At 40.3% G+C, this 25515-nt stretch overlaps 1 protein-coding gene across 4 annotated transcripts in view; it reads right to left on the reverse strand.

The window, feature by feature from the left end:
• GABRG3 (gamma-aminobutyric acid type A receptor subunit gamma3) overlaps positions 1–25515 on the reverse strand; it is a 711486-nt gene that overhangs the window by 631156 nt on the left and 54815 nt on the right. For all 4 annotated transcript variants that reach the window (XM_049613938.1, XM_049613937.1, XM_049613936.1 and 1 more), the window contains exon 3: positions 23054–23121. In XM_049613938.1, the coding sequence (XP_049469895.1) occupies positions 23054–23121 (68 nt within the window). The remainder of the gene's footprint in view (positions 1–23053; positions 23122–25515) is intronic.

The raw sequence follows: 25515 nt of genomic DNA on the forward strand, positions 1-25515 counted from the left end.
GTTCAGGAGGTGAGATATACACTTTGTACAGATATAGGACAGAGAGTTAGAAGGACCAAGTCTTGAGGCTGGGGACAGCAGAGGGGCAGGGGAGATACAACCAGAGGAGGCAGGTGTTGGAGAGACAGAGCCCAATGCTCTTGGCTAATCCCAGGGCTTGAGCTTCACCTGGTTGGAGGATTCTGAGCCCAGGGGTGCCACTACCTAGCAAGCACACAAGTTATATCATGGTGACAGTGATTAACACCTCACGTCTCTGGGGGTATATTTAAATTCAAGGTGACAGGTGATAATTTAAGAGGAAGATATCTTTCTTTTTAAAGGAGAATCGCAATGCCAGCTCTCAGGGAGCCAACTGATGTTATGATTTCATTATTTTATATTAACATGAATGGCAGTCTCAGGAGACTGAAACCTGTATCTTTTTCTCAGAAAGCTAAAATCCTCATGTTTACTACCATGGGACTGGGTGGGGGAACAGAAAGAACTGGGATTCTGGTGGCTGTACCTGCAGTCCTCATGGAAGGGCCACACTCGGACTCTCTTGAGCTTGCAGTCTCCTCTGCTCTCCAGGGCACATTCCCAGAATACTCCACTGCCAGGGCTAGATTAACTCCTTGTGGCTTTTCTAAACATATGTCTGTTTAGGCTTCTGCTCACAAGGTCTGGCACAAGGGCATGGCACTTGGAGTTTATGAGGTTTTCCCAGAGATTCTGATGTCCGTGATTGGTCCACTTGGATCACCAAGTCTAAAGGCTCTGCATCAGAGGGTGGGATGGCTCTGAAACCATGCCAGTGCCCACTCTCAGGAAGAGAGAGAGGCTTGGTTTCTAGGCCCTCAGCTGAGTAATGAGAACCTGAGAGGCAGAAACTTTACTCCCAGGGGCAGTGAGTATGCAGCCCTTGGGCAGTCATCTGCAGGCCTTTTGCCACAGCTTCCTCCTAGGCTAAAGCAGAATACGCATCCCCCAGGTGGGGCCCCACTTTGCCCCTGCTGGGGTATCAACTCAGCCCTCCCATACAAAGTAATAACTCTGTTTGTGTTATCACTTTACTAAATATAAATGAGCTGCGCTTGATTCATTTGCTTGGACCCCCCATTCACTGGTTTCTCTAATTTTCTGTAATTCAGTTGTTTCACAAATTAAATTCTTATTCAGGTTCAAAACATTTAGCAAAATGACCTCTAATTAAAACCTAATAGATCCAAATAAAGATAAAGTACAATTAAGTGTTGTCTCCTAGGCTGAGGTGATCCATCTTGACTCCACTTTTAGCCCATAAATAGATTTATAGTGCTTCTCTCAGATCAGCAAAGTCAGTAGCAGCCCAACAGCATATTCAATAATATTTCTAGCTTGTTTCTTTTAAAACAGAGCCTGATCATGACCCTCAAAATCTAAAAATGTGTTTTATGCTTGTGAAGTATAAATTTGAAAAACTTAAAACTCTGTATTGCCAAATGTATTTCAAGTATTGAAAATTCCCTTTTCCATATTCAATAATTGGAATGTCAGTATATATGGAACCACCTTTGTCCTTCAGCTGAATGTTTTCAAGTGCAACAGACATATGAGAACCAAGAATCATGAACACATATCTGATTTGTATAATTAATTATGCTATGACCTTGGGGCTCCCTCTAAGCCAGGCTGTTGACACATCTTTGGTCATCCAAATGATAGTCAGTGCCTGAGAACTACAGTAATGGAAGTGCTGGGCCTCATTCTTCTTCAGTGAGTCTGCAGATAATCATGATGACCTGTGAGGATGCTATGTATCCTTTACATAAGTGTGTACCTCTGGACTTTTTATTCATCAATAAGTTTGGTGATGTAAGAAACACAAGACTGGAAAGTCTCACTGAGTACATAGACACTTGACCACAATATTCCTTCAGAGAAAAACCACCTAACAATGCCCAATCATGGATTTTAAATGAACGTGTGGTGGTTTATCTCTGGAAAGCAAGCGAGCATGAACAGTTATGCAACTAGCTGAGTAAGCAACTGATACCATATGGTCCCACTGAAGACATTATCCTATGTTGTCTTTCACTGTCTCAGGGTTTTAAAGAGAAGTCACTGAAGAAAGATTTCAAACAAAATATACAAGACAAGAAAGACATATAAGTATAGCCATGATTAACAGTTGAGTTTGTGTATAATTCTTCATGAAGACATCATATTATTCTAAGTATTTGTGAGCTGCAGATGTGCCTGATGATATTCTACCACCACAAGAAGGCTGCAAGACAAAGGTATAATGAATGTTCTCTTCCATTCCTGGATAAGAACAATATTATAAAACCATGTGCCTACTTTCTAACCTCCAAAAAACATTCCTCCCATACCAAAGAACAATAAAACATGAACATGAGATGGCTTTGATTTTGGAGTTCAAAGAATATCCTGTCAATATGTTAGAGAGCAAAATTAAGTATGAAGTATCAGTTTTCTCCTATAACACAGAACTGCAAACCAAAGACTCATGAGGAAACAGCATGTATTATAAAGACATGTGACCTATCTCCCTCACCTTTATATACACCCTGTTTCCTTGTCGGTCTTTGGTTTGCAGTTCAGAGTGCATAGCAGTTAGAAACACAGCAAAGGAAGTTTTGCGGCTGTCTTCCCACTGCTGGAGAATACAGGAAGAGGCCACAGAGACACTGAGGAAGAAGAAATAATTTATTAAAAATAAAAGGACTCAGGGCATGCCTCCCAGCTCCCTGTCATCATTCTATACTCTGAACTTTCTATAGTTTTTGAGTCAAGCTAACATTCACAGCCCCTCTTCACTGCATTGACACAGCAAACATAATTAGCATCACCATTTGTTTACAAAGGCATCAAAACTCTGCTCCAAAGTTAGCCAAGGTTTCTCAAGAAATTAGAATTAATTGGCCCATTGGTGAAGATGGAGGTTTGCTGTAAAGTGAAGGGAAAGCCACTTTGCAGAGTGCACACTGCATCTGGAGTGGACAGACCTGGCCATGGGTCTCAGGCCAGGGTCTAACTGCACTTGGTTCCCTGTCTCTGAAAACATGCTGGTAATATTGACCTCATAGGGCTCTGTGAGGATTAAATGAGATAATTTGGGTAAATCATTTGGTGGATGTTGGGAACTCAGTAGATGCTAGTTCCCCTCTCTTTTTTCTTTCATTGAACGTACATCTGCTTTTGATAAAGCAAAGTAGTGTGACAGCTGACATCCCCTGATACCCAGCAATTTCAGCAGATTTATGGTTTTGTGTTCTAGCCAAAAGCTGTTTAAATTGATTGTTGCCAAAGCATATATCACCTCATTCATTCCAAATAGTTTATCTTGCAGTAGACACTAGGTGCACTCCAGAAAGAGGAAATGGATAAAGGAACTATTAGGCTGAGTGCAAACCAATAAGGATGGCGCATAGGGTAGTAACTTTCTCAAGTCCGTTATGTTGATCAGAGTTGGTGAGATGTTTTGCCCTTCTTGAATTTTCCAAGCAGCACTAAGCACGAGCCCTTTATGCCTGCTGTTCTTCCTGTTCAGGATGCCTGATGCCAACCCTAAGCCTCCCACTACCTGCTCCCCTGGCGTTTCTCAACTTATCTCTTAAATTTTCACAAGTTCCACAAGAAATCCTCTGATGTCTCTGATCCAGGTCAGCTCTGTTAAAACATCACTTCAAAGTTGCTCACCTCAACTTGTGCAATAATCTGTTTCAGTGGTTATGTGAATTCATGACTGCTATACTTTACAGGACTTGTCACCTTGATTTCAGAGGCTGCATCTAGTTTTGCTCCTAGCACAGTGACTGACTCAAAGCAGGTGTGTGGTCATCAGCTTCTAAAAGAGCTCCCAAAATCTCCTCTTCCTGCCATTATAGCCCTTGAAGATATCCTCACCTTTCCTGTGGGTTGGACCTAATGGTATGCTCCTGCTGAACAGAATATATCAGAAGTGATGGGGTATGACTTCCAGATTAGATTATAAAAACTTGCCTCTTACATACCTAATCTCTCTTCCCCAATCTTCCTTCTCTCTTCCTCCTTTCCTTCCTTCCTTCCTTCCTTCCTTCCTTCTTTCCTTCCTTCCTTCTTTCCTTCCTCCCTTCCTACCTCCCTTTCTTCCTTCTTTTCTTCCTTCCTCCCTCCCTTGTTTCTTTCCTTCCTTCCTTCTTTCCTTCCTTCCTTCTCTCCTTCCTTCCTCACTCTGTCTATGGCTTCTCTCTAATAAAACCAGCTGCCCTGTGGAGAGGCTTGTGTGGCAAGAAATGCTGGAGGCTCTGGCAAAGGCCCAAGTCCAACAACCAGTGAAGAACCAAGCCCTGCCAACAGCCACATTAGTGATGCTGGAAATGGATTTCCCCCAAGTCAAACTTTGAGATGACTGCAAGTCTGGCCTCATTTGCAGTCTGTGAGAGATCTTAGAGCTGAGATGCCAGCCAATCGTGTCCAGATTTCTGACCATAAAAATTATGAGACAAGGAATGTGCCAATTTAATTCACTGTTAAGATAACATATTACAAAGCAATAGGGAGCCACCATACTCAACTGTATACTCCTGACCTGATGGAGAAATACATATTTACATCCAAACAGCAAGGGGAAAAATGTGGTGTTTTTCTGAACTGTAGAAAAGTGCAATAGGCCACCAAATTCAATGCAATCAACAATTCTTCCTGAGATTTGTTGAAGAAAGCATTATTAAAGAAGTAATAGATGTTGGAGTTGAGCTGAAAACATGGAAATCATTTTTCTGGGCAGTGAGAAGCACTCAGACTGTGGAAGAAACATATATAAGCTAGTCAGATTCAGGTGAAGCAAAAGATAGTTTGGGGTCAGTTACTAGGTCCTGCATTTGCAGGCTTATGCCTGAGTACAACACACAAACCTACAGAGAGAAAGTCAACAGTGATATTTGGTAAGTATCTAACAGACATGTGGACCAGGCTTTATGATCACACCAGAGAGTCTCCTGCCCAGCCTTGAGTGATGGCAGAAGACTGCTCGGGAGGAGAACAGTAAGAGTTACATAGGCAAATAGAGGGGCTGAGAGCATTCTCTGTGGAAGCAATGACACCAGCAAAGGTACAAAGTCCTACAAACCTTGTAAAGAATCTGACATCCGTGGCAAGGAGTTTGGAGCTGAGCCTGGAAGCATTGCTCACATTGAAAGAATGTGAATAGGTAGTCATGAGGAGTAGCTGGGATGCCCCAGGCCAGGGAGCCTTCTGCAGTGTCATGCCAGAGCTGGCTGGTAATGTGCCAGCAGGTGAAAGGGAAAGCAGGCGCCTGGTGATGGTAGCCTGGGAAGGTTAGCCAGCTGAAATCACACAGCCACATGAAAGGGCAATGGGGCTTCCTAAAACATTTTTCAGTAGAGGCCTGGCCAGCTCACTTTGTGCATTTTGGAGGGTTCCTTGGCAGCCATGTACAGGAAATATAGAAGAGGAAGCAGCTAAAGTCAGGAGCAGAAGGAGGGAGCTGCAGAATTCTAGGTAAGGGATTTTCAGACTGGGTTCTATGGAGCCCAGGAGGCAGGTGGCTCCCTGAAGTTGTGGGAGGGTCCAAGTGGCACGGCTCCAGTTTCATCCTCCTACTTGACTCAGAGAAGCTCCAACATCCAACCATTTTATATATTTCGATTCTGTGTAAGAATTTAAGAAGTAGTGGTGGGGAGGTTGTGCAGCTATTCTATTGAAATTCTCTAGTTCAAGGGAAAATCAATGAAGAATTATTTCTTCTAATAGCAGTGAGAGTGGGGATGCAGAGAGTACCCACCAGGGTAGTCCTTTGCATCAACCTAGGCCACCTGGGTGCTGCATCCTCACAGACAGATGTGTTCTCTGAGAACCTCATTCACTGAGGTTAGCTTTGGCTTTCTGCCTCAGTTTCCTCTAAAGAAATCAAACACCACAAAATAAGACCCAAAACAGGAGACCTGATTTGCATGTAGTAGAGGTCTGTTTTAAATGATGTTATTCTTCCTTCATGGATATGAAGACCTATCAGAGGACTTCCTGTACCACATTAAAGGCCAGATCAGCTCTACCAAACAGGAACTGCAGTGACCTAAGTCCTTGGACTGAGTACTTTTCCTCTCACTATGTCTTCCTGTGGATGCAGAGATAAGTTTAGAGCTCTGACTCCATGCTGATAGTATCACCTGTCTAGCAATCCTAATGACAATACATATTTGAAAAGTAAAAGACACAAGATCAAAGATGATTCTGACTCTGCCTATTTGTTTTGACTGGCTGATTTTGTGAATGAATATGCTGCTAACAATATGGAAACCAAGAAGCAGAAGTTTGGGTTGACAAGTTAGGATGTTTAGTTAAGAATCTCTGAATGAAAAGTAGTTACTAGAGAGCCACACAAGATCTAGGAATAAGTCAGAAATCATTCCTACAGCTTAGGCTATAAAAACCTCATAAAATGCTCAAATCAGAATTGTTAAATTAAGGACCACTGTGTGTATATAGTGTATTAGTGCATATAGCATCTAACGTTCTCTCCAGTAGTTGTTAGTCTGCCCAGCACTGCTTGACAGAGAGGGATTTTCAACAAATATAGTCTACAGATGTTCCTTAAATACTGGATACTGGAAGAGTTTCATCCACCAGTGCACCTGACAGAGAGGTCAGCTCCTTACAGAGAAGGGGTCTTGCTGGTCAATTTCATCAAAACATAGTTATTCAGAGAAGACTGGACAATTCCAGAAGGAGAAAGGGAAACTGAATTCACAGGGTCACTTTTTTATCTCATGTATATTCCTTTTAAAAGCTTAAACCTTAATTGCTTTCCTCATTCAAATGTCTTTCTCGAAATCTCTTGTAATTTCCCCTTTGTGTCATTGGCTCATGAAATCATATGACATTTACTTTAGAAGAGGCCAGAGAGGACCCCACATGTATGTTTATTCTCCCCAACAATACCCCCAGAACCATGGCTTTCATTGGGCACTTCAGTGACCTGGGAGCAGTCACCTCTGCCCTTTGGGAGAGAAGGTGCAACAGGCCTGCCTCCAAGGCCCAGCCATTCTTTCCATTCCAGTTCTGTACTATCACAGAACTTCAGGTGCTCTTGGGTGGACAAAGAAAGAGTGGACAGTGTGGTTCTTGTAGATTAGAATGTGTTTCAGGATCCTCCCAGTCCTGGGTGGCTGCCTGGCAGCCTGAAGGCAGTGAACTCAGCAAATGGTGCTGGATAAGCTGGATGTCCATTCTGCCTGGATACGCACTTCATTCTAACTGGCCCAGTTCTGCTCTACTGCCATGACCTGCAGGGGTAGCACCAAGTGCAGGGACATGGGTAGTGGAACAGCTGTACCACCAAAGCAAAAACTTGGCAGAGACAGCAAGGAAAGAAGAACTAAGATGAACAAACAAAGGATGGCAGAAGCACAAAGGAGGAGGAAAGTGTCTAAATAAGGAAGAACTTTCTGGAAAGATAAAACAAGAAGCAGACTCTCTTAAGTAAGCGGCTAAAAAAGTCTAAGGGAACTCCATGATGGGAATTTTTCAAGACTGGTCTAGCGTTAAGACACCTATATTTAAAAATAACTTCTCTTTAATTTCAGAGTTGAATTAATTCTTAATATTCATAACATCATTTCCACTTTGAAGATTATTTTCTTACAACTGACTTTCACAAGCCTGTACACATTTATTAATCCTCTTCTATGTGCACAGAACCCTGGAAAATCAAAGCTTGAGACAAAAAAAGAACAGTTCCCAACGATTGAGCTGAAGAAGCAGTTAAAAATGTTAGGGGTCATACATACATTCAGCCAGTAGGTATATGAAGAAGCATGACCTGAGTGACACATTTGAGAGTTCTCATTTGTGTTTGTTTTTGTTTATTTGTTTTGTTTGTTTTTTGTTTGTTTTACTGCAACAGTAGCTGCAGAAAGAATCAACTAAATGGTAGTGGTGAAGTGTCTTCTGGATTGTGGGAGCCTTGATGAGTGAATGCAATCTTTACAGAAAGAAAAATTGGATAGTCATTCCAGGAGAAGAACAGGATGAGCAGAGACATGAGCTAGGAAAGGGAAATTGGGGGTGTTAGTTCAGCATGCCTGGAGCATCATGTTTCTGGGAGTGCAGTGGGTAGTGAGTCTGAAACAGGCTGGAGGCAAACTGTACAAGAGCCACAGTGCTGGCTGACAAGCCTTTATTCCACAGGCATCTGGGATCCACACAAGGCATTCCAACAGAAGAGCAGTGAACTGAGACCCATGTCTAGGTAGACAAGTGAGGCATCTGTGTGAAGGCAATGTGGGAAAGAAAGAATACTGTATACAGGAAAGCCAATCAGGAAGCTGAAGTAGCCCAGTAAAACAGGTTGAGAGCCTGAAGACAAAGCAGAAAAAATTAAAGATACAAATGAAAATAGTTCCTGCAGCAAAGTTCCAGGGAGCAGAAGGAGAGCTGTGAATGTAGGAAGGAGAAGGGCAGGATGTGACTGAGGGAGCCCATGAAGAGCCCCTCCCAGGGCTCGCCTGGATGAGAAGATGATGGGCAGGGAGAAGAGAGGCCAGACAACAGTTGCTGGAGCCTAGGATGCATCAAGGAGTAGGAACGACTGACAGCCTCCAATAAAACAAGGTGTTCTTTGTTGCCACCTGCAGTCCTGGAAGCACAGGGGGAAAGTGTGCCATCTTTCTCTAAAGGTTGGCCTCACTCAGTCATCTCCATATTCCTCACAAATGAGGAAGATAAAATATGCACACCTTTCTCTCTTTCTCTGGACATTTCCTGCCACTTCTGCACCTGTGTTCTGCCCTTGCAAGCACCAAACTCCAAGCACTCCTGAATGTCCACACTGCATTGTTCACATCCCCCACATCCTGATACTAGGGCGAATGTGGTGGTCACTCCAAAGTGGGAAAGTTATCAACTGGTTTCCTGAGGCTTCTACTGTCAAAGCCATTCTTCTGGTCCAACCCTGGCCACCAGGTGAGGTTGGCAGTGTCAAAAGCAGACTGCTTTTTCAAGAAAAGGGGGAGAACAGTGACAAAGCACCATGACCCAATGGTAGCAGGCACATCTGCAATGGAACAAGGCCATTGAGAAGGAGGACACTTTCTTCAGTGACAATAACCAGTATTCATGGTACTTTTTCACTGCAAAGGAAATGTCTGGGTCTGGGGAGTGGTAAGACCTTGGTATAGAATGTCATGACTAAGTGGAGCCCTGAACACAGTGTTCATATTTTATTCATATTATTCCAGGTGGTTTCTGTATACTTCAGGAAATTCCTGACCGCACAATGTAAGTTGCTTCCATTATAGCCGATTTGAAATGATGTTTGTGGTTATTTCTAGGAAAGAAAAAGTATCAGAATGTCAGATTCTTTAGTAGGGAAATAATCCCTAGTCATAGCATAGTGGTTTTCAGGAAAATGATGTTTAACTGTAAACATGATTTTGAACTGCAGCATCTCTTTCAAGAATCTAAATCATTCTAGTAATTTAAAATGACTGAACTGTACCTGGAAAGAACCACAGGTGAACACATTTCTCCTCATTTTCTTCTCTATTATGGGTGTTGTTGATTCTCCCCTTCCAACTGATTCAGTGAGGCTAGGCACACACATACTTATCTGGTTAAGATAATCTAACATAGACACATGCCCAGCATCATAGCACGTACTGTAAGAGGCACAAGAATGAGAAAGCAGCCTACAACTCTGGGCCTCTAAAACCTAGATTCAATGGAAAAAGGTGTGCACTTCCAGTCAACACCAGTATTTAGTGACCCATGCCTGGTATTGTGTAGGCACTAGGGTTTGTTAGTGAAAACGATGCTAAGGATCCTGCCTTCCAGAACTCACATCCCTAAATATTATCCCTGCTATTCTGTTCGCAGAGTGCTTCATCCATTCTATCTTTCATCCACATCACCCCACCCACCAACTTCAAGTCTACTCTGAATCATACATCTGTCCTAATCAGGGGATGACAGACACACAAATCCATGCCCTGGAGGACTTCTGAGTCTCATTGGATGTGAAAACAAGTGGTTATCCCTTTTACGGAGGTGTTCTGGCCAGAGCAATTATAAGGGTGCCAAACACAGGATGTTCACCTTGAGCTTTGCATTTACAACCCCTGCAGATCTCACTCCAAGCATGAAATGGGGCATAGTGGCCAGGATGAGCTGACACCAGTGGCTGCCACCCAGGCAGGAGGAGGGGGGACTGCCATTCCCCCTTCTGCATAAGCCCATCTCAGCCAAGGGTCATATACAGTGGACACCTGTATATGGACACCTTCCTTGCCCACCTAGGGAGCCTCATTGCCCGTGAGCTGAGAACAGCTGCCAGCCTGATCACAAGCCCCAGCTATGGCTCTTGCTGAACCAGTGAATAGCTTGGTTTCTCACAGTGGGAAGTTCATGAAGCACAGTCATACCTCTAGAACCAGCTTTGGATTCAAGTCCTATTTCCACTTACTCTCTATGCTGGGTCTCATGTTGTTCAATATTCTCTCTTTTTTTAAGTTTATTTTGAGAGAAAGAGAGAGAGAGAGAGAGAGAGAGAGAGAGAGAGAGACCCAAGCAGGCTCCACACTGTCATAACAAAGCCTGACTTGGGGATCGATCCCACAAACCATAAGATCATGACCTGAGCCAAAATCAGGAGTCAGACGCCTAACCAATTGAGACACCCAGATGTCTCTCATGTTCTTCATTAGTAAGTGGAATGATAATCCCTAACTCACAGGACTGTCCTAGACTACTAATGTAGTATGAAACACAATCCAAGTAGGGAAGCAGCTACACAAAGAGGGAAGCCACACTTGCTTCCACTGACCTGTCAATCATCCCTTCTGTGATGCTGAGTCCTGTGAAAGGGGTAAGGGTAGTGGGTGAACTACAGCTTCCTTGAAGCCGCAAGCCAATGTCACATGAGAAGTGACAACCTCTTATAAATGACCAGAACCTGCATAATATGGGACGGGCCCTGTCTTAGTTTGCTAGGACTGCCATAATGAACAACCACAAACTGGGTAGCTCAAACAATAGAAATGTGTTGTGTCACAGTTCTGGAGGCTGAAAGCCCAAGATCAAGGTGGTGGCAGGGCTGATTCCTTCTGAGGCCTGTGAGGGAGAACATAGTCTTGGTCTCTTTCCTAGATGCTGGTGGTTTGCTGGCCATCTTTGGCATTCCTTGGTTTGTAGACCTCTGCCCTCATCTTCACATGGTATCCTCCTTATGTGCATGCTTGTGTCCAAATATTCTTATTAAGGCTTAAGGCTTATTCATTTATTTTAAGAGAGAGAGGGAGAGAGAGAGACAGAGAGAGAGAGAGAGAGAGAAAGAGTTGGAGAGGGGCAGAGAGAAAGGGAGAGAAAAAGAATCCCAAGCAGGCTCCACACTGTTAGTGCAGAGCCCGATGCAATGCTCCAACTCAGGAACTGTGAGATCAGGACCCAATCTGATCCAAAATCAAGGGTCGGACACTTAACTGACTGAGTCACCTGGGCACCCCCAAATTTTCTTTTTATAAGAACACTAATCTTGTTGTAATAGGGCCCACATTTCTCCACTATGGCCACATCTTAACTAATTACACTGACAATGACTCTATTTCCAAATAAGGTCAAATTCTAATGAAGCTGGGAAAAAAGACTTCAATAAACGAATTTCAGTTCAGGGGGTCCTGATGGGGGGATGCGATTAGTCCCATCATAGGCCTCATTAATAAGATTTGTAGATGCTATCTGCTGCCTCCAGGGAACTGGAGGACAGGGGTAAAGCTGACCTTCCAACATTTGCATAGTCAGGGTACAGCATTATTTTTGAAAGATAAACTACATAATCTACCTATTTAGTAATTTCCATAGGTTTCCTCCTGAACCTAGAATAAAATCCAAACACCTTACTATGTTATCTGGCATTAATAAGCAATCATATCTAGCTGTCTCCACTTTCATACAAGGAAACCTTGAGTGTGTGGTCACATCCAAGTGTTTAATTTCTTTGTGGATCTGCTCATAAATTGAAGTAATAGTGTTTGTGTTTGTTCATTGTTTCATGCCATAAGAATTGAAGTTGGATAAACATTGTGGCCTTTTGTGGTTTATTACACAAATCCCATGATCCGCCTCTGCATCTGGCACATAGCAGGTGTTCAGTAACACTTACTGGATTAACAAACTCTGCTAACCTGTGAGTCATCCTTGACTTCTCCAATTCTCTAATGCCTAAATGCAGTTAATTGTCATGTCTAGGAATTTACATTTCTCAAGTCCATACTCACCTCTATATGCCACCACCACTATTTAGGTTCAGGACTCACATTTCTTATACTGGATTTGCATGGCAATCCTTACACATCTCCCGCTCAGTATTGCCAGCCCCTACTTTCATCCCCCACAATGGTACAGGAGGGACTTCTCTGAAAGATACATGTGACCAACCACCCTTAGGAGCCTGTAATTGTACCTTGCCACCTGCAGCAACACCTTGGCATGGCACTCCGGTCCTTCCAAACCCACCACAGGTGTATACTAAGGCCACAGTAAACTGAGTGCTGTTTCCTGCTTCTAGGCAATCTGGACCTGTGTGAAAGCTTGTGGGCACCCTGTCAAGTTGAGATGTGACAGCTTTCTCAGATCCCTTAATATTGAGTCCCAATGGCCCACCTTTTCAGAAAATAGTTTTTATATACAACACAAATAAGGTGCTCTTCTCAGAGGTACATCACATAGCCCATTTGTGAATAATGAAGGATATCAATTGTGAAATACACAACAGAAATGGAAAACCTCAAGATGAAAAAAAATCTATTCATACATTTGAAGGAGTTTGTGTGCAATATCTCACTAACAAAAAACAGACAGATGCTTTATTATCATTACAGCTATCTCTCTGTTCTTAAATCACTGAAAAGTTCACATCCATTCACACAATGGACATTAATGTTCCATCCTACCAGGTAGTATCTCTAATGATATTTTGCATAAAATCGTGAAAAATTCCAACACACAAGAGGACAAAGAAAACAGGACATATAGTGCAAGTTTAAAATGCATTGATTTTACATTTAAGATATGCTTGTTAGAATAACTCCCACTGATTTCCTTTTTACTTTAAAGTGTGAGTGGTGACTCTACTATCTTCCAGACAGACAGCTTTTGAGATATGACATGAGGATTGTAAACTTTAGCTTTATTAGCCAGAAGCTTGGGTGATGATATCAATGGCCTCTATAGGTTTGTCAGGATTGATTTCTTGCAACAGTGAAAGCACTGGAAAAGTGTTAGCTAATATTAATAGAGAAAGAGAAGTTAATTTATTAACTAATAAAATTGTAACCTAATGACATGGCAAAGTGTATGGTGTGCAGGATGTGTGTATCTTCACACATAAAGATACACTAATGGGTATGTAGGTGGAGAAGCAGACACATGTAACACATACTTATCAGGGCATCTGGAATGAATTCTAGGGGAATCAAAAAGAGATATGGGGGCTCCTGGGTGGCTCAGTTAGATAAGTGTCTGACTTCAGCTCAGGTCATGATCTCATGGTTCGCGGGTTTGAGTCCTGCATTGGGCTCTGTGCTGACAGCTCAGAGCCTGGATCCTGATTCTGATTCTGTGTATCCCAGTCTCTCTCTCTGCCCCTTTCCCACTCATACACTGTCTCTCCTTCTCAAAAATAAATAAACATTTAAAAAAATTAAAAAAAAAGAGATATGGGTGTTGGCTCAAGGGCTCACAGTCAGGTGGGCATTTGCTACAGAATGAGACTTGAAAAAAGCCTTTAAATATCATCTTCTTTCTCAATTTTTGGGATTCCTCCTAAATTACAGAAGTCATTGTCATTTATACTGTGTGGCTCCTCCAATGTATCCTATTCTTTTTAAGTTTTATTTATTTAAATGATCTCCAAAGCCCACAGGATCAAACTCACAACCCTGAGATCAGGAGTCACATGCTCTTCTGACTGAGCCAGCCAGATGCCCACCCCTTCCAGTGTGTTCTATTTATTTAGCAATGTATTTATTCTACATATTATTATTTCGACTGTGGTTAGCTTGGTTGGAGATGGCTCTCTGTCCTGTGAAGAACCAAATTTCAAACACATAAGCTTTATGTGCAAAAGTATTATTATTCATTTCTTAGAAGAATATTAAAACTACATATATAAGACCATCCTCTTAAACAATCTATAACAGATAAGTGCTCTGATCCTCTAAAACTAATATCGCCAGAAGAAATACAACATTAACTTTCTCTAGTTTCTCTTGGAGAGTCATTATATAGGGAAAACCTGGACACCCTGGTCTCTAGAAAATTCCATCTTCTTCACTAATCTGAAGGCATTCAGGGAGATTACTAAAGCAAGAAAAAAAATCCAACAGTAATGTTTCACTAGGGCTTTACTCTGAGCCCCAAATCACTTCTTTGCTGATTATTATAAATCAAAATTTATTCCATCTAAATTTAAAAGTTCAAACTAAAGGTGTATGGCTATGATGGGATAACTTGTCGTTGACCAACACTCTCACTAAGAACATACAGGAAAGCTAGATAAAATACACATTTAAAAAATCAAATTGAGCAGATGGGAAGGCAGGCTGGCCATAGTAGACCACATTTCCCACACACTGCCTTCTCCCCAGAGTGTATTTCTTGGTAGTCTGGTGCATGATGTGGAGGAGCTGAGTGGAGAACGGCTGCTAAGAATATAGACCTCAATAGAGCTTGAGGCAAAACTGGAGTTTGGGGCAGCCAAGGAGTCCTAATTGGAGAGGCTGAGATTTCAGAGAAAACAAATGATAAGGAAGTGAGCCATACTAGTTTTCCCTCAACACATTTACTGATCAAGCTGCATAAAAAATTGGTTAAACATCAGTCGTAAAAAAAATGGCTTAAAAAGAAGAGCAGAATTTTCAGTCAATTTCTAGTGCCAGAAGCATAAAAATTAGAGTTTAGGATCTTTTTGGAGTGGCACTGGGAAGCATCCAAGGACTTCATTTGGGACCCCTGGGGAGCTATGCCCTCTAGTAGGAGGAAAACAGAGCACAACTGAGCCTCCTGAAAACTGAAGACCAACCCAAACCAGCTCTGACCTCCAGACATGAGAGGAAACATCACCTGAAGTCTCTGCAAGTTTCTGTATATAATCAAACTTATCAGGTATACCAGAAAATAGGGTCAAACAAAAGAAAAACAAAACAAAACAAAAGAAAAACAAAACAAAACAAAACAAAACAAAACAAAAGAAACAGACAATAAAAATGGTGCCACAGATGGCCAGATACTTCAGCTATCAGCCACATTTAATGATTAATATATTCAAGGAAATACATTGCAAAATGGAGAATTTTACCAGAGAACTAACTTATAAACAATCAAGTTGATATTTTAGAAATGAAAAATACAGTAGCTGAAATTAAAAATTCAACAGTTGGCTTTCACAGATAACTGGACACAGATGACGGGCAATGGTCATGTTGAAAGGTAGCTTGGAAGTTTTTCCACTGACTGAAGCATGAAGCAAAGGAATGTCAAAAAGTCCACAAGCCTACGGGACAAATGGAATGTGAGGGAATTGTTTAACATTTATGTGACTGGAGTATTAGTGAAAAGGGGCAAAGAATGGTGTAGAAGCAAGATTTTACAAAATAATGGCCAAATATTTTTAAAAACTGATGGAAGGTATCAAAGTACAAATGCAAACCTGCTATGAACCTTAAGCAGAATAAATGCAAAGAATACCAAAACAAGGGTGGCTCCGTGGCACTGCAACCTTCCTTCTTTTAGATTTTCTGGACTTAGATGCTTTCAGAAAAATTTTTGAAGCATTTGGCATCCTGTAGTAATAATAGATCTTTCTGTAATGGAATGTAACTTCCTCCCTCCTGGGCTTCTATGATTCCACATGGTTCACTGACTTCCCCTCTTAAAACTGCAGCCAAAAGTGACAGGAGATGGGATGAGGTTCACAGACGTCAGAGCAAGCTTCAAGGGCCCACAATTCTTCCCTTCCCCTCGTGGCTGCATGTCCTCCTACAAGTTTTGTATCTTAGGCCATGGAGCATATTCTGGTGATGTTTAACCTGCCCTCATGACATGTACAGCTGCCCCCTTAATCTCTGGGTAACACACAATCACAACCAGCTATTACAGTCACATCATGTTGATTTAATCAGTACACATCTTGGATTTCCTCAGATGACTTAGCGCCAGTTCTCTTAAAAACAAAGGCAAAGAAGCCAGTTTGAGAGGGCTACATACTGTGGGATTCCAACTATACGACTCTCTGAAAAGGCAAACTATGGAGACAGTAAAAAGATCACTGGTTGCTGAGGTTAGAACACAGGGATGAGCAGGTACAGCACAGAGGATTTTTAAGGAAGTGAAAATATTTTATACAATACCACAATGGTGGATACATGTCAGTATACATTTGTGAAAACCCAAAGAATGGACAACACCAAAAGTGAACTTTCCTATAGATTTTGGTTAATAATAATGTATATTCTTTTATCAATTGTAATAAATGTTCCATACTAATGCCATACTTTAATGATGGGAGCAAGGGTGTGTGTGTGTGTGTGTGTGTGTGTGTGTGTAGAAGCATACGGGAACTCTGTGATTTTTGGCCAATTTTTATGTACATTTAAAAATGCTACATGATGTGAGTCAGATAGAGAATAACAAATGCTGTATGATCTTATTTTAATTTTTTAATGTTTACTTTTGAGAGACAGAGATAGAGAGAGGAGAGAGAGAACAAGCAGGGGAGGGGCAGAGACAGTGGGAGACAAAGAATCTGAAGCAAGCTCCAGGCTCTGAGCTGTGAGCACAGAGCCCAACATGGGGCTCAAACTCACGGACTGTGAGATCATGAGCTGAACTGAAGTCAGATGCTCAACGAACTGAGCCACGCAGGTACCCCTGTATGATATTATTTATACATGGAATCTAAAGAAACTGAAATCTCACAATGGTGGCTGTCAGGGGCTGGGAGTGCAGAAAATGGAGAGATGTTGGTCAAACATCAGAAACCTGCAGCATCAAGATGAATAAGTTCCGAGAAATCTAATATAAAGTATGGTGATTATAGTGAATAATATTGTAATATACAGTTAAAAGTTATTAAGAGAGTAGATCTTAAGAGTTCTTGTCACAAAAAAAGGGGGGTAATGGAGGTGTTAACTAACCTTATTGTAGTAATGATTTTGCAATATATGTATATCCAATCGTCAAATTGTAAACTGTACATTTATACAATGTTATATATCAATTCTATCTCAACAAAGCTGGGAAAACATTTTAAAGCTGCTCTAAAAAATAAAGTCTATTAAAAGGCACCTAGATGGTTCAGTCAGTTAAGATTCTGACTTCAGCTCAGGTCATGATCTCATGGCTCATGAGTTCAGCCTCATGCCTGGATCCTGCTTCAGATTCTGTGTCTCCCTCTCTCTCTGCCCCACTCATTCTCTCTCTCTCTCTCTCTCTCTCTCTCTCTCTCTCTCAAAAATAATAAAAAAATAAAGTATATTCTTTTTTAAAAAAAAGAAAAATGATTCTAACATTATAATCACTCTGAGCCAGTATCATCTCAACTTCCAAGTTAAAACTGAGGCTCAGTACGTGCTGTTGCCTTATTTTGATATTGACTGCAGAAGTTCAGTAGGTCCTTGTTGGAAGCACTGCTCTGGGATTTCCATCTTTGTGAGCTGCACATACTCACTACAAACACAGTAAGTGGGAAAGAGCAGTGTCTTCTCTAACATGACCTTGTGAAGATCAAAGGATATGAGGTCGATAACACTGAGTAGATATCAAAGAATTACTTTTCTTTGTTACTTTCCTAAAAGGTTGCTTATGGTGAACAGTCTCAAAAATAAATGTGCCAGATCTCCTGATCTGCAGACTCCCAGTCTTGAAACAAACCATGCACAATGTCTGTTAAGATCTGTGCACATTTAGGGGCGCCTGGGTGTCTAAGTGGGTTAAGCGTTTTAGTCTTGATTTCAGCTTAGTTCATGATCTCACAGTTCGTGAGATTGAACCGCATATCAGGCTCTGTGCTGATAGTATGAAGCCTTCTGGGGAATCTCTTTCTCTCTCTCTCTCTGCCTCTCCTGCTTGCTCTTCCTCTCTCAAAATAAATAAATAAACATTTTTAAAAAAGAACTGTGCACATTTAGATATATTGTAGTGACAAAGAGAATGTGACTAAAGATGACAAAAAATAAGATTCTCTTCAACCCAAGTAAGCATTTCTGATTTATTCAATAACTAGAAAAACCATAAGCAATTCTCAGATAAACAAGACAATGAATCAGTCTGTTAAACAATAGACTGAAATGCAGCTTCATTTTTATTTAGCAAGAAGAATGTATGAAACTGAATCTTAAGTATTAATAATATCAATTTAAGAAGGAGAAAAGTGGGAGGGAAGACAGGAAAAAGAACTAGAAATTATTGTTTTCTCTCTCTCTACTCAAATGAATGTTTGGTAGGAGGAAAGGAATAAATTTATCAGGCTAAAGCCTGTAATCCTAAAGCATTACAGTCAAAACCCCAATAGAAATTTACATCCTTAAGTCCCATACACATCTCTAAATTGTCCTTTTCCCCCCATAATATATTCTTTAATTTGATATTCTTGTTCTCCCCCATATTCTTCTTTTTTATTATTCCTGACTCAATTCCCAATACCCACTTACACCATCAGTCCCCTACTCTTAAATTGCTTTTATTTTTCATGAGGTCCACTATGAAGAACCTTACATTCTTTTGAAACTGCATTGTTTGGTGTCATAGATAGAGTGGACGTATGTGATATATTCAGTGATGCGAGAAGAAATCCTTTATCATGTGACTTCCAAGCAAAGTTTGGAAGTTTGGTGGTTTCCAAGTTTGGACCATAAAGGTTAGAAATAGTCATCCTTCAAGAAGCAAATGCATAAAGAGGATTTTTAGGGTAGTGAAACTATTCTGTATGATCCTATAATGGTGGATATGTCTTCACACATTTGTCCAAATCCACAGATGTACATCACCAAGAAGTGAACCCTAAAGCAAATGTTTGAGTGATGATAAGTCACTAGGTGGTCACAAGGGGAAGGCTGTGAATATGTGAAGGCAGGAGTATGTGGAAAATCTCTTACTTTCCTCTCAATTTTGCTGTGAATCTAAAACTGCTCTAAAAAAAAGTATTTTAAAAAATAAACATTTACGTTTATAAAAGCAATTCTTTTTTCTGCCATCTGCTTATTTTATTTTATTAATTTTTAAATATGATTATTGTCAAGTTAGCTAACATACAGTATACATAGTGTGCTCTTGGTTTTGGGGGGGAGATTCCTGTGATTCACCATTTATATACAACACCCAGTTCTCATCTCAAGTGCCCTCCTCAATGCCCTTCTCTCATTTTCCCTGCCTCCCCTGACCCCCCACCCCCCATCAACCCTCAGTTTGTTCTCTATATTTAAGAGTGTCTTACGGTTTGCTTCCCTGGTTGCTTGTAACTATTTTTCTTCTTTCCCTTCCCCCATGGTCTTCTGTTAAGTTTCTCAAATTTCACATATGAGTGAAGACATATGATATCTGTCTTTCTCTGACTGACTTGTTTCACTTAGCATAATACCCTCCAGTTCCATCCACGTTAAAGAGCCCAAACGTCCATCAACTGATGAATGGATAAAGAAGATGTGGTATATACATACGGTGGAATACTACTCAGTGGTGAAAAAAACATTCTGAAGCTCCTGACTAATGAGCCTCTTGAAACATTCCTCAGCGCTACTGGATACTCTCCCCTCTGGGACACTTAGTGTTGAATTTATCTTTGTTTTGTCCCCCTGTGTACCATAATGCTTTGTTCATGAATCTGGACCTTACTCCTTCCATTCATCTTTGTCTTAACCTGCACCCAGCACCATGCATGACACACAACAGTCATATGGCAAACATATACTGAATGAACAAAGATGGAGATAGAGAAGTTCACCCCAGAGAATATAGGACTTGAATATTTAAATGTACCTTTGTGTATCTAGATCAATCTATCATCTATCTATCTATATCTATCTATCTATCTATCTATCTATGTAACAAACCTTTGCCTACGCCTTACACTTTGCTTAGCTGACATAAGTTAGTAGTACAATAATATTCCTCTTGGTAGCAGACAGGGGGTCAGTCTAGACAACTCTAGCTCTTCTGAGAACTGACCATAATAAACATGTCCCTATTTCCAGAGCAATGCATTTCCTGTCATTCATCTTGCCCACTGTTGCCTAGACACTTGCTTCACTTTCACAAATAAAAGGCAACCGACATTTATTGGTCTAGCCTTTCACTGCAGTAGACACACCTCCTGGAAAGAAAAAACAAATGGACCAATGAATTTTCAAGATATTCAGGGCATCTTTTAAGGTGGGGGGGTGTTAACTGGAAAAGTTTTTTACTCAATCTCCTCACTGGTGGGGTGCCTGTGTGGCTCAGTCAGTTGAGTGTCCACCTTCAGCTGAGGTCATGGTTTCGCAGTTTGTGGGTTTGAGCCCCACATCGGGCTCTGTGCTAACAAACAGCTCAAAGCCTGGAGCCTGCTTCAGATTCTGTGTCTCCCTCTCTCTCTCTCTCTCTCTCTCCCTCCCCTCTTCATGCCCTGCCTCTCTCTGTCTCTCAAAAGTAAATGTTAAAAAAATCTAACACCAGTATTTTGGTTTGTCTGCCACAGGATGTATATTATTTTAATGCTCATTATTTTTCTCAGATGATGGAGGTCTTACAACACCTCATACCATTTTAAGATCATTCCCCCCACCTTGATGAAGGGGTCAGAGTAAATTATTTTAAATAATGATTTTAAATCATTGTCATTTCTATGCCATGTACTTTCTCTCTCTCTCTCTCTCTCTCTCTCTCATTTTTAAAGATAATTTTTTTATTTTTAATTTAATTAATTAATTTATTTGACAAAGACAGAGAGAGAGAGAGAGAGAAAGGGGCAGAGGGAGAGAGAGAAAGAAGAGAGAATCTCACAACCATAAGGTCATGACCTGAGCTGAAATCAAGAGTCAGACACTTAACTGACTGAGCCACCCAAGCACTCCTCTCTGTCTCTCTTTAAAAGGGAGAAAGGGGTCTGACTAGACATATTGCTGGATATGAACTAATCTCATGAATTATGACCCACACATAACTTAGATGAAAGTGGGTCTGCACACTTCCCATATGCCAAGGTCCATTTGAGGAAAACCTAAGGATGAAGCCCAGCTCTTCAGAAAAGCTTCAGGGCCTCAGTCCCAGGTAGGTCCAAGGTGCTGCCTACCCACACCCTGCTCCCTTGGCATTCAAATAACATGCCAGCCCCTCATTCCCCAATCGGGTCACACACCCGTCTTCCTGACTTTTACTGAGGACCTCCCCATGCTATTCCACTTGGCAAATCTCTGTCTATCGATCAAGTTTCAGATTGAGACCTCATCAGAGAAATCTATTCCAAAGGCTGCCAGCTTTCCCAAGAGGTTGCCTATAGTTAGCAGAGTCCTTATAGCATTCTGCAGGTGATTGTCACTTAGCCTCCTCCTGTGAAGCCTATGACTTCCAGGCAGAAATTTCTATCAATTCCAAAAGCAAAGCTTAATCCTGAGCACAAAGTAGATCTCAAAGTTATAGGAGTTCATGAAAATCCATAAGATATACAAATGCAAGCAGTTGCTTCTAAAATAATTTTGTAACTCTATCTCTATGGAGGCACTTCTTTCTTAGTATTAGACATAAATTAGGGTTGGACATAAGGGTGATAAATAATGTGGAACTAATGTAAGAAAATAAAACTCCAGAATAAGAAACAAATGAACTAAGAAGTTATTATACTTTTTATGCAGTCAACTAAATAATTATTTATCAAAGAAAGGAAATATTACATTTACGATTTACATTTTACAATCTGTAGCCTATAGACTGTGTAAAATGAATTATCTTTTATTCACTTCACCTCTTTGCCAGTGTCCCATCTCCAATTTATGGATGACACATTTTTTAAATGAGTCACCCATAAATATAATTTTACCCCTACATGGAAAACTTTATATCATCAGAGAAAAAATGAACACTTTTAATATCTGGCAATGAAAAGAACTGATTTTGCTACTAATTCTGGAGGGATTATTTCCATCCACAGAACATTGCAATGAAAAGACAGCATCTAAGTCAGCATTTTGGCAATCCCCCCACCCTGAAGCCTCACCCCCCAAATCCAGGAGCCAGTGTGCAGCACTGAAGTACAAAGAAGGTCCCCAGTATACAAGATTTCCTGCAATCACTGGGTCCGCAAATGCAAATGTGTGGTCTTAGAACCCTGCACACCACTTAGGGAGCCACACCACGGCCTGTAGCATCTTGCAGGACACTTTTACACTAATGTATTTCAGCATCCCAACACTTTCCTCATAGCTAAGCACTTTTTTACAGGGAAAACCTTCTTTCACATTGTAGTTACTTCTGGAGCTCATTTTGCCTCTAAGTCTGTGAAAATACCCTCTCAAGGAAATCACATACTTGATCTCATACTTTCTCCTGTTCAAAAAAAAAAAAAGATAATTTATTTACCCACATAGTTCAAACTGAAGAGAAAAGTATGCACTGGATAATCTCAGATGCTTTCTTAAAGCAAAACACTAAAGTCCTAAAACACTAAAACACTAAAAGTCCTGAAAAACTGACCAAAAGTCAAAAGCTGCCATTTATATTCATCCCTAATATAAATGAAATAAGATATAATCAATGACTGCATAACTGCAAATAATCTCATCTGAAAATCTATGTGCAATAAATACATGTGTGGACAAGGTAGGAAATGAGGTACTTTTAAACACCATGTCTCACTACTAGGGTCATAAACTCCACTCTGACTTTTTAAAATTATTTTCAGTTTTTAAACTATCAATTAGTGCTATAGACTTAAGAATTCAATTGTGAGCTTAAACCTGCATGATAAATCTCGAGCAGAAACTCACAATGAGAATGTAAACAAGAACTGATGAGGAGGTGCTCAGATCAGAAAAGAGCTTCTTACCATGTTTATTGATGACACAGGACCGATGCTGTTAACATAGATGTCAACGTCAATTACGGTCGGTTTTACTGTGGAGAAAAATACATGTGTGTTAACACTTTGAGCCAGAGAGACTGAGGAAAGCAGTATTCAACTTCCTTTGACTCATGCGCTAACACCTCATGGGTATGTTGGAAAAGGATGGATTTTCTTATGGATTTGTCTTATAGTTGCAATTCAAACCCTGTCTTCCTTTTTAAAATTCTCAAAGGATGAGAGATTCTTACTTGTATTTAATAAATTATTGGGAAAAAAGGACATTTAATACACTGAAATTTGCCAGGAATAGATGATTATAAAGATATTCTGCAATATTTGTTAAGCTGATTATACGGAAAAAAAACTATAAAATGATAAAAACAAAAGACACTACCTACGTAATTTAATGTCAGTTTCCTATAAAGCAAAACCTCAGTGATGAGTAATATCTGGGATGGCTCCAGTTCCTTATCCATCACCTGACTGCCTAGCTAATGATCTAAAACAAAGTGACTCAAAGCAAAGATCCGGAGAGTACATGCATCAGGGAAGAATAATGAATACTGATAATTGTTATTGTTAGAACTTAAAGACATGTACACATATCACAGATTTATAATCTTATAACTTAAAAACAACATTTTAGTAAGTCAAGGAATTACAGTTTCAACTATGAGGGCATAAAATGGATATGATGAGAGACTGTAACCCAACATTGTGCATCAGAGGTAAAAATGCTTCATTTCTCCTGAAAGAAAACAATTTCTCTTTCCTTGGTAGGGACCAGTAATGATATTGCAAGAGTCAGGAGCTCATGACTTCTGAAAATAAGGAGGTTCTCTTTCCTCAGTATTTAGCAACTGATAAAAGGAATGACAGCCCCGATTTCAGAATATTTCTGCCCCAGAGGAACATGAACAAGACTCTAAACCTTTGCACAGGAAGCAAATTGCTTCAATGGAAACAAGATTGTTTGTATCTGCAATCATTTCAATAAACTTCCTTTAGTTTTGCTAAATAACTAATAATTCACAAATGAACTTCTTCACTCTACTTTTCAAACTGTAAGTGGCACTTCTGAGCTCATAGTCTCATTAAATTGCATATCCAGCAGTCTGTAGTCCAAGCCATGTTTTCTGGGCCTCCATGAAAATGAAAACAATGATTATGAGTTTGCATCAACCACTCTTAACATCTGTCAGGACAAGCAAGTCATATTAGCTTCAAAAAGCTGTTGGCATTTTGGAAAATACCCAACACCATTCTATATATTATGTATGTAGTGTTTATATTTCATAAAATGACTGTTCTTCATTTTAGACTGAGATTTGTTAACTACTACAAATAGTAGCATCTTTTTTCAACTTCATTGGATTCAGCAAGTTTTCCGTCTCCACCAGACACTGCATAACCTTTGGTGATGTCATACAAAAGCCTGTGTTAAGTCAGTCCATTGAGAACCTACTTTTTTGCAAGAGAGTTTTCTGGTTGTTTTATGGTATTAGAGCTTAGGCTTCCAGAGCTCTTAATCTCATTAAATGAAAAAGGACCTACAGACATAAAGCCTTAACAACTTGAAGTGGGAAGTGCCAAATGAGTATTAAGTGTGCAATGAAGGTTTCAAGGAATAACAGTTTGGAATAAACACACACACACACACACACACACACACACACACACACACGGACGGTCGCATACATGTGCACACAAAACAGGGAGATTGTTTGAAGCAAATGATCTTATAAAGCAGCACCATGCTAAAGTAAAAGGAGCTTTTTAAGAAAATGGCTCTGACAGTGGCACTTGGGAAAGATCACAGGTGGGCTCAAGGTTTATAATTCAAAGGCTCAAGATTAGGCCCTGACAAATTAACTTTGACAAGGGCACCAAGATCATTTAAATGGGAAAAAGACAGTCTCTTCAACAAATGTTATTGGGTAGAATGGATATCCGCATGAAAGAGAATGATGTTAGACCTTACACTATGTACAAAAATTAACTTAAAATGGATCGAAAACCTAAAGGGAAAACTGAAAACTATGAAACTCTTAGAAGAAAACATAAGGGTAAATGATCATGACATTGCAGTTGACAATGATTTCTTGGGTATGACACCAAAAGCACAGGCAACAATAAATAAATAAATAAATAAATAAATAAATAAATAAATAAAACTACATCAAAATTAAACTTCTGTGTATCAGACACAGTCAACAGAGTGTAAAAGCAATCCAGAGAATTAGAGAGAACATTTACAAATCATATACCTGATAATTGGTTAATGTCCACAACATAGAAAGAAATCCTATGACTCAACAACAAATAAGCAAAAAACCTAATTTAAAAATGGTCAAAGGACTTAGACATTTCTCTAAAGATATACAAATGGCCATTAACCACATGAAAGATGCTCAACATCATTAGTTCTTAGGGAAATGCAAATC

Source organism: Panthera uncia (genome assembly GCF_023721935.1).
Source record: "Panthera uncia isolate 11264 chromosome B3 unlocalized genomic scaffold, Puncia_PCG_1.0 HiC_scaffold_1, whole genome shotgun sequence".
Classification (NCBI taxonomy): domain Eukaryota; kingdom Metazoa; phylum Chordata; class Mammalia; order Carnivora; family Felidae; genus Panthera; species Panthera uncia.